The sequence below is a fragment of the Leuciscus leuciscus genome (genome assembly GCF_965113295.1).
Source record: "Leuciscus leuciscus genome assembly, chromosome: 8".
NCBI classification, from domain to species: domain Eukaryota; kingdom Metazoa; phylum Chordata; class Actinopteri; order Cypriniformes; family Leuciscidae; genus Leuciscus; species Leuciscus leuciscus.
The window spans coordinates 25,231,688-25,241,922 of NC_138732.1; the positions used below are offsets into that span (position 1 = coordinate 25,231,688).

A 10,235-nucleotide genomic window follows, 5' to 3' on the forward strand; every position below is an offset into this window, starting at 1 on the left:
CCATCCATACGTATGTCATGCATGATGCATATAACATGCAGAATTAATAATAACCACAAAATATTATTAATATATATAATGTAATATTTTATATAAATTATATTGTAATGGCATTAAATATAATTGTCTTTAAATCACACATAAATAATTTATGCATCCATGTTAGTTGTATGATTAATGCATGTTATATACAATAATCATATACATGGCTAAGGGATTAATACATTATTATGCATCCATATATATATATATATAAAATTATATACATAGCGTGGACCTATATATATACATATACTGTATATATGCATGTATGTATATATATATATATATATATATATATATATATATATATATATATATATATGAAGAGTTCAGATGCAAAAGCCTCTAAATGCCATCTGAAATTTTCTCATAGAATGATCATTTTTATCAAGCTCGTATATTTAAATTCAATAATTTCACTTAAATGGCAATGAAGATTACCTATTAATTGTCATTTAAGTGAAATTACTGAACTTAAATATACAAGCTTGATAAAAATGATCATTCTATGAGAAAATTTCAGATGGCATTTAGAGGCTTTTGCATCTGAACTCTTCATATATATATATATAATTCATATAGGACACATTATTCTTTTAAACGTAGACTAACATTAGCCACAATTATCTAATTTAATGCTAATAGAAAGCCTACAAATTATATTAATATATAAAATAATATAAATGCATTTCCCATTCATGACCTCTTATTATAGAAACAAATAAAATAATGCTGTAAGTGAAAAATAATAATAATCCAGGACACATCTGAGTAAGAAATGAGCTTTAGTATTTATTTTTTCTAAAACAATTAAAACACATGCTATCTGTAGTGATATGGAATCCACCATTCCATGTTACTGTTGTACATAGATTGTTTTCATTATAACAATTTGAAAATGTTTTCCAGGGTTAAACCCAAAGATGATCACATTTTGCCCTCATGTTCACTGAAATACCTGAGCGAATTAAAAATATGATTGGTCAAAGTAACTATTGTAATCTTTAGGCTGCATGATGAATAGCAGTTCTATACAAGCCTTTGCTTATTCTTAAACCAACAATCAGCTCCAAACATTGTATTAACCAATCACGTGGCAAGGGCCCAAAACAATTCTTTCGCTGCTATAGTAAACAATAATCCACCCATTTCAATATTATTGTCAGTAATACCCTGAGCTTCTTGTGTAGACTTAACCTAGTTCCTGGGTCTAAGGCCAGCCGAATACAGTTCCAGCTTCTGGCTCTTCTCAGTGGCTCTGGGAGAAAATTGCTATTTTTTACTTGGAAACACCAGTGGCTGGCTGTGGATTTGGCCAGAACACAGACAGGCCTGCTTTCCATGAGACACTGTACGCTGAAGTTGTTCTGTGTTGAACTAATCTGTTTGGGCAAAGCCTAGAAATGCAGAACACATATTAGACTTAAGTGATAGGATCAGGGCGCTTCTTAGAGACAGCTCATGTTTATATTTTCTAAGCACAAATCTGAATGTAATGCTAAATACAACTATATAAGGGGCATTAGGGCATTTCACTGTAATGCATCTGCTTGGGTTCCACAGTTTATTTTGGGGTAATAATCTCAAGGCACAATAAGCTTTTTTTTTTTTGTAAAATGACTTTTCCTTCTAAAAAGCACAGAGCGTTGTATGTGCTAGACCTGGACTTCAATCCTGTACAGCTCGTATTTAATCAAGTATCTCAAATAACACTTACACATACATTTCTGAAACAAACAAACATATCTTACATATCTACAGTCAGATGCGTAATTGGTGCAATAATGTAACTAATACAACAGCAAGCATTCTTTGCGCTATATTACATATAGTATATCATTACTGAATATGGAGGCTATATTTAGACATGTTTATATAAATATAGATATACATAGATTTATATGTACATGGTTTATATTCAAACACTGCATAAAGCATGAAATAAATAAATCAAAGTGATTGAATCTTAAGGAGGATACGATTTGCGAAATAGAGATGCTGTATTAGAACTAAAATAAAAGCACTGAGTTCTACAAAATGAACAATCTGCAATATAATCTGAAGTATCAAAAAAGCTGCACCACATTTACCCTTGCAAAATGTACAGTTTGGGAGTGCTGGAATGACTGTGGAGAAGTGAGTGTGAATGGGTTGAATTAGGAAGTCTGCTGAGTCTGTTAAGTTGGGGATTGGGGTGTCATGGTCAATTTAGGTGATCCTGCTATTTCACCTCCGAATGTCACTGATTTTAGAGTCTTCCTGCTCGGCAACGCCGGCATCTAAACTGGCGCGCCGTGGGCCTTGGCTCCGACTTCTCGTGTGGGAACTGAACCCGACCTTGCCAGGTTTGTCCCGGTCTCCTTGTCGAGCGCCCTTGTGGTGCTCCCCCTCTGAATGAGAGGAAACCGCAGGACGTCGCTCAAGGACTCCCGGCGCTGGAGCGGCGGTGATAGACGAACAGAAGCTCAGGCTGTCGCACAGAGCGCCCCAGTTCTGCTCGCACTGCAGACGCACGCTCCGGGTAATGGCCTCCTTCACCTCCTCTCCACAGCTGAGCAAGATGTTCACCAGCTCAACGTACGGCCTAAGAAAGCAGGATGATAGCGGTCAGTCATGGAAAAAAAAAAAGTGACTAGCCTCTACTTTAAAAAAAGCTGACGGAAAGGTCTCGGGTTTTTTACGCCGTTCCCTGCTGTCCTGTTGTGTTCATTATAGGCCAGTGCTGGAAAAAAGGTGCAAGACATTGCAATGACAGGTCATGTCACCATTCAGAGGACACACCGACTTTTCACGAGAATGTTCAAAGACGTTTAACAGCTGCTCCTCGAGGCCCTCAGGCCGAATAAATAAACGACTTTTTTAAATGGAAAAGTATATAAATTGCCTGGAAACCGAAAATAACACACTTGAATTTGATCTCATCAAACGGCATTTATTTAATAAACAAGCTCCCTGACTCGCGATTATTGATTGTCTGATCGTGGTTATTCTATCTAATCACAATTACTTGAGAAAAAGATGAACTGTAACAATATAAACACTCAAATTTTTCCATCCAAATTTCGAAGAATGCTGGTAACCAATCGGTTTCGGCCACTTTCACACATACAGTCTTTACTGGTAAATTAGCCGTAAATTACCATTAAGAGATCATGTGTGAACAGGACCTTTTCAAAAATACCGGTAAATCGGTTCAGGCAATTTACCAGTGTGAGAAGTTGCAGCATTACTAGTAAATTACACATATGATGAAGAATGAAGATTATCGGTATGAGCACATATGAGGTCTGAATACGCTGACGTAAGAAGTCTGCTTTGGGCCAATCATATTTCTTATGGAGAAGACGCAATGGAGAAGACGCAATTACTTAGTAATTATTTTCTATGTAAGTTATCCAAACTTTTTCAATGTAACTATGCGCTAGATGGACATCTTCGACCGTTGGGCCGCGTCTCGCTCAACGTGTCACGCTCGAGACCCAGCCTTCTGGATGCTGTAATTGAACAAAGCTCTTCTCCTCATGCAGACGAATGAAGACAACGGTGCAGCGTTTAAAGAATTTCCTGTGACTGCCATTACTTAATTTACAGATAGTTTTGGTGCTGATGTGTGAATGGTATCTTACTGTTAAAAAGCCACAACGCCATTGCTTGTGTGAACAGCATATTTGTGTATTTATCGGTAAAGTCATTCTGGTAATTTCACGGTAATTTACTGGGATTACTGTGTGAAAGTGGCTATTGAGTTTCATAATGACTTCCATTATATTTTTGACCAATTATACGATAAAAAAATATATAATGGAAGTCAATGTGAACCAAAACATTCTTTAAAATCCTTTCTTTTTGTGTTGCAAAAAAGAAAGTAAATCAGACAGTTTTGGAATGAAATACCATCAAAAGTGATATGGCATCTGCTTTTCCTAGGTAGTAGGGAGAAATATATATATATATGAATTATTGTATTATATAACAAACAAAAAAATCTTATATTACAGAAATAAATCATATGTGCCAATTTTACTATATAATTGCAAGTAAAAAATTTTTATTAAATAATGCATTAGGATTACACTGTAAATGACATGAACAAAATAGAATAAAATAGTTAATCGTGACAGAGTCGCAAAACCTCAAACAATACCGAAGCACACAAACAGAAAAGCATATAGTATGTGCAAACAAGAGCAGGGAGATACGGAAAACTGATAAGCTGAGCGTGATACCTACCCTTTGGGAAATAGGTCTTGGAAATGTATCATCTCCACCATGACATTGACATTGTCTTTAGCAGCTGAGCAGAGGTTGTGTTTCATGTAGCATTCCCGTTGAAGCTGGAAGACCATCTCCTTTATGGCCAGGCATTTTCGGCTGATGCAGCTGAACTTGTGCCTTAAACCGTGAGCCATGCACCTTAAAGCATCCTTGATGAAGGACTTGCCCTGTGAGCATTTAAGACAAAGTCTTATCAGATCTGCAGTCATAAACAGCCTTTCTTTCTCTGTTCTAATAGGGCATGTCTCTGTACAGACACACATCTTGAGACCGTATTACAAGCTTGAAACCCTCTGCTTCAAATCCACCTGCACCTTGTGAAACACGAGCCACATTAAAAGGCGGTGCCAGCTGGCCGGGCCGGCCGCAGGGTCATTGTCTGGATGCGTCTGAGGTAGAGGTCACCAAGGGTCCACTTGGATCCGAAAACCCGAGGTGCGACCCGAGACCAGAGCGATTTTGGGTCCAAAACTTCGATGAGTGCCTCAGACATAGGTCGGGTTTGGTATTAGTGGCCTCGGGTCTCGGGTAAATTTAGAATAAATGTGCTTTTTCCGAATGGAACCGAGAAGACTTGAATTCTTTTAAACTATCTCGGGCATTTAACAAAATTGTATTATTCAAAGTCCCGCTGTAGTCAATAATTACAATAACAATCATCAGAAAGGCTTTGAACAACTCAGAACGTCAGTGGAGAAAGGCATATAGTTCATCATAACATCGTAATATACATCATACACCCGCTATAGTGCTAAATCTACCCGATTTTTCATATCAACAAAAATATACCGGGATAACCTGGCATCTCTCGAGACTCCCCTGCTAGTTCGCTGTTAATGATATGCTAAAGCCCGCCGGCACGTTGGCATTATTGGAAACAAGGTAGTTTGTGACGTCAGAAACACCAGCGTTTCAAACCGCGTTTTTAAGACTGTCTTTGAATCACTGCAGTTTTAAGGAGAAAATTCTCAACAATGGTGTTGACTTATGAATTTGCACATGGTTTGTCTTAAAGCATATTAAAAACACCACATTGACATATAAACAACAATAAAAACTTGATTTTCACCACAGGGGGACTTTAAAACAATTCTATGGCCCTGTTCACACCTGGTATTAAGATGCGTTTTGGTCGATCGGATCACAAGTGGACGACGCTAAACACAGGTGTAAACGGGGTCTAAAACTTTTTGAGCTTGTCCACTTTCAACCACTTCCAGAGGTAATTGAAAACACATTAGATTGGATTGCTTTCGTATTGTAAACGCTCATGTGGTCGAATGTTTGACTGACCTAATGCGTAAACATTACGGGAAGTGCGCTAGCCAGACGGGATTCATACTTTGCCAGCATACGTCGCCCATAGACACTACCCTCGAAGAAATCAGGACAGAAGTGGTTAAAAGTGGACAAAAGAGACAGATTAAAACGTTAAAAGGTGTAAACAGGAATGTGTCTCCCTCGTCTACTGTGATCCGATCGGCCAAAACGCATCTTAATACCAGGTGTTAGAAGGGCCTGTGACAATAGTATTATCTCACTTTTTTTAAGTTTTCTCTGAATCCACTCTTCTACGTGCAATGGACTCGAGGTTTGCCATATTCAAATTAATGTATGCACGTTGGGTTCGGGTAAGAAGTGATTCGTGTCGGGTACAGATTTTAGGACCCGAGAAGACCTCTAGTCTGAGGGACATGAACTCCCTGAGGGACATTACCTGCGAGTCGAACTTTCCAGCATTGTGCAGGAAGGTCATGCAGATTTCCTGGAGGCCCCGAATTTCACAGGAGTTGTTCTCGAAACACTCGAACACACCGCAGCCAACGTCTCCTGCGCTCACAAGACAGTGCTGGATCTCAGCTGTAGAGATTAGAAAGAGAGAGCACGTCATTTAAAGCTAAATCAGAATTTATATAAGTGCAATGCAGATTATAGCTCGATTTTGGTCATCATATTCCAAAGCAATCTCTACAACAGGTCTATATTTATATAACAAATAATAATTGCTTTAGAAATATACTTGACAACCTTTTACATCATGCACACACATAAACGCAGAGGCCTATTTTCGGGCTTTGTTTCTGCTGTGAAAATTGAAGAACTGTATTTAGGGGACAAATTTAGCAGAGAGAGCGCTGTGGTAATTAAGGTATGCTATTAAAGTCCATCAAACTGGGAGGCATTTTGCAGTAACTGCCTGAGATGTGGGAAAGCAAGGTTAACCGTATATAGGGCAGGACGATATTGCTTTTACCTTGCTGTGGAGATTAAAAATGACTACTGAGTTTTAGCAAAATAGAGACTAGCAAATAGCACATGGAAATATGAAAATGAATTAGTCACTCGCTCACCGATTCCACTTATATCTGCAACGCACATTTAAAGTGCAGCATTAAGCGTCTTTTGACTTTTAATCAGAACTGATAAAGGCAGTTCTGATTCACCAATAACCGTACTAATATTAAGGAAAGTGTTTTCGCTAAACTGAGGCACAACACTTTACTTGCTGATTTAGAGAGTGCGAATGCTATGCATTTGATACATTAGATCAACTCACAAAGACAGACATTCAGTAGTATTTTCATGACTTTATGATCAGATCAGCAGTTTTTATAAAATTATAGTTTAAGATGTGTCTGTTAGTCGTGTCCTATTACAGAACAGCAGTAAGAGAAAGGCTGCCTGTTTGTCCTGCAATGAACTATATTCATTAAACATTTTAGTTGTACAACAGCAACCAGAGGGTAAATACAAACATTATGTATATTGGCAATTTAAGGACTTTTAATTTAAAATGAAGAAATACTGTGCTGTAATAAGAAACAAAATCATTTACTCTAATGCAAGGAAAATAGTTAATTTAACTTGTAAAACTGAAACCCCATTGTGTCAGTATAAAGCCGAAGCTTAAGGCAAAACAGTTCATGAAAAGTAAAAAAGCTCTGCAGCAATTACATTACAAATTGCACTATTTTAAAATGTTATTTCTAAGGATCTCACAATGGCTACTTCAACCCTCATGCTTTTGTGCAAAGAGACTTTGATGATAAAATTGAAATACAAACTGATTGTTTGTCTTTCTCTAACATCACATTATTTTGACTGCCAAACACATTAAGTGAAACATCATAGTCTGATTTTCATGAGTACTAACATAGGCCTACTATTTTGTTAATGTTACATATGAGTGGGCATTATTTTCAGAGAAAGATTCAAAATCACAGAGTATTCTTATATATTCTAACTGAAATAGTATTTCTAATAAATAATTTACGGTATACCTAAATATTCTAATTTAAAGCGTATTACAAACTATTTCACCTAAAGATTCATGTTCAGTATTCCTAAAGTATAGTTGGACAAAACAGTATATGAGAGTCTTATACTATCCAATATTGCCTGCTTTGCTTTTGCATAATGTATTGCAATGGATCTGCTTTTATGGAGGTGCACAGGTAAATTAAGCTGTTGTCTGCAGTGTTTGCTTGTGTTGGGAATGGAAATGGATCTTGCGTGGAATTACACGAAGCTACTCTGAATCAGTCAGTCCTGAGCGAAAGTTGTCAACCTCTGATCCCTGATTTGACAGCCTTATTTCACTGTCATGTATGGATGGGATTGAATCGCCCTGCTGCCGTGGGAAAGGTTAAGTGTGACCCACCTATAGTGCAACATGTAAAGCCATTGCATCACTCAGATCCACATTACAGGTTTAACTTGCTTGTCCGCGCAATGCAACAAAAGTTGCGCACGTCTATAGGCTATTTGATGCTCTATATAGAGATCACTTTGAATCGCCACTTAATAATAATACAAGCAGAGGATGTCGTAAGCAAACACTAATCCACTCTGCGCTCGAAAATAAGATACACACGCCACGCGAACCTGACAGTAATGTCACCGAATATCTTAGCATACCTTGTGCCATGCTATTAATAGTTTACGAAGATATTGGATTTCTCTACGTGTGCTACGGATTTACGAGATCTCGTCTTTCTGCGTAATCTGAAAACGTAGCGCAGCGCGTGATAAGATGTGCACTGGCCGGTTTTGCGCTTAAATCGCGCTCTGACCGCGCGCAGCTCGCACGTGCCCGCACACACAAGACTCACTTCGGGCTGTGATCACAGCTTCACAACACTTGCATTCTCTTACCTGTATTTTGTAAGGAGAGACGTCCCTTCTGACTGGCCGGTTTCTCGGGGTGACTCTCGTGAACATCAACATTATCCGTTCCTACCACTTCCCCCAAGACGGAGACAAGAAGCAAGGCTAGTGTAAATTTGATCAACATTTCTACGCTCAATTTTCTCGATAAATAACGACAGGCTGCCAGCCTGGGATCTGGTGTGGATACTGGTCGAGGTGACAGAGAGAGCGTGTGAGAGTGGAAACGGGATGGATGCTGGATATATTTCCTAGAGTCCGGGTGCCAATTTGGATGAAGGAGTTAAGCAGGTGTTGTCAGTCGTGCTTCCCGACCAATCAGAGACGCAGACCACCACGTCCAAGTTTTAGGGGTGTGTCTGGCGAAAGTTGTCTCTACTTGCCATAAACCAAGCTTGTAAAATGTGTAAGAGTGGGTTGGTATTTACTCTACAAGTGCTTATGAGGCATCAGACTAGACTGTTGTAAGGACAAGAACATGCGAGTCTTCAGACAATCATTATGGGTATATTAATACTGCAATTTATCGACAAGAAAATGTATATTAAATGTTGCATTTACAATCCATGAATTTCAAATCAAGTCATAAAGTGTAGGCTATATACCGTGTCTATGATAGGACATGATATAAAATGGTATTTCTATGCACACTAATACTATTCGTTACCATGAAATAAATATGATATAACTGAAATAAAAATAGTGTTTATCATTGCTTTGGCTATAGATGATTGCAATTTCATATTTCATATTTAAGCTTAAGAGTTTGGAGGCTACTTCCATGCTACATATGAGCATTAAATAGATTGCAACTATCATTTTGATCGATTCTTTATAAATTATTTGGATAGAGTATCAGGTATTATAATAGAACACATTTATGGAATAAACTAAAATCAAGTCTGTTTCAAACTATTTACATAACAGTGTGTTACAATAAATTCAAACATTTGGAATAAGTAAGCATTATAAGACAATGTGCAGAAAATGCTCAGTGATCTTAATATACATCAAGGAGATGTATAAAGGAGTAAGATATCAGGATTCCCAAAACCCGGGGCATTGACAGGGAATGGCACATTCTGTTCTTACTGCTGGTATATTGGTGACCCAGCAGATGAACATGAAAAAAGGACATAATGATAATGTGACTTTTTACATTGCAGTTTTTGAAAACTCAGTCGACAGAGCTAATTATATAGTCCCGCTGTCACAATGTGCCAACTCCACACAGTGCACAAAATGGGACAAATTTGCTAATGGATGGCAGGGATTGCATCATTCAAACCACCCCCTCTAGGCAGCTGCCATACTTAGACAAAGCAACACAAAAGGCATATAGACATGTGTGCATATCAGACTCTGACACAAACATACAGCATGTAGACACACAATTGAATCAAGGCTTAGTTGTAATTGAGCCTCATTTTATAATGATTGCAATGATGTTCATGTAGCAATGAATGTTTTCGCTAGCAATAAATCACCTACTCTTCTCATTATAAAATGTTGAGAATTAGACAGAACACATCTATCTTGATTTACTCTTTAGTGACTATGGTTGGACTATGGACTACGGCAATATTATGGGATCCACTACAAGTCATGCAAATTTATTGCAAATGATGTCTCAAATCAGATGCAGACCATCCTCGTAGATGTGGGACTACTAAGAAACTGTGAATATGGCAATTTTATGTTACTAATACTGTAATACTAATACTAATAATGTTTTAATTAGAGTTACTTAA

General features: G+C 37.8%; 1 protein-coding gene across 1 annotated transcript; it reads right to left on the bottom strand.

Annotated features, from left to right (window-relative positions):
• Positions 1-814: 814 nt before the first annotated feature.
• stc2a (stanniocalcin 2a) lies at positions 815-9,180 on the bottom strand. Its single transcript, XM_082177953.1, has 4 exons — positions 8,473-9,180; positions 6,035-6,177; positions 4,273-4,484; positions 815-2,626 (listed from the first exon to the last, which is right to left on the bottom strand). The coding sequence occupies exons 1-4, from the start codon at positions 8,609-8,611 to the stop codon at positions 2,269-2,271; spliced, it is 852 nt and encodes a 283-aa protein (XP_082034079.1). The 5' UTR covers positions 8,612-9,180; the 3' UTR covers positions 815-2,268.
• Positions 9,181-10,235: the final 1,055 nt, after the last annotated feature.

What these genes read in the sequence shown, in the direction of transcription:
- stc2a (XM_082177953.1), bottom strand. Translation starts at nt 8,611, where the DNA reads ATGTTGATCAAATTTACACTAGCCTTGCTTCTTGTCTCCGTCTTGGGG. An exon ending in CTGGAAAGTTCGACTCGCAG is followed by an intron (nt 4,485 to 6,034) that starts GTAATGTCCCTC and finishes AAATGCTCACAG; the next exon opens with GGCAAGTCCTTCATCAAGGA. An exon ending in CAAGACCTATTTCCCAAAGG is followed by an intron (nt 2,627 to 4,272) that starts GTAGGTATCACG and finishes CTGCTTTCTTAG; the next exon opens with GCCGTACGTTGAGCTGGTGA.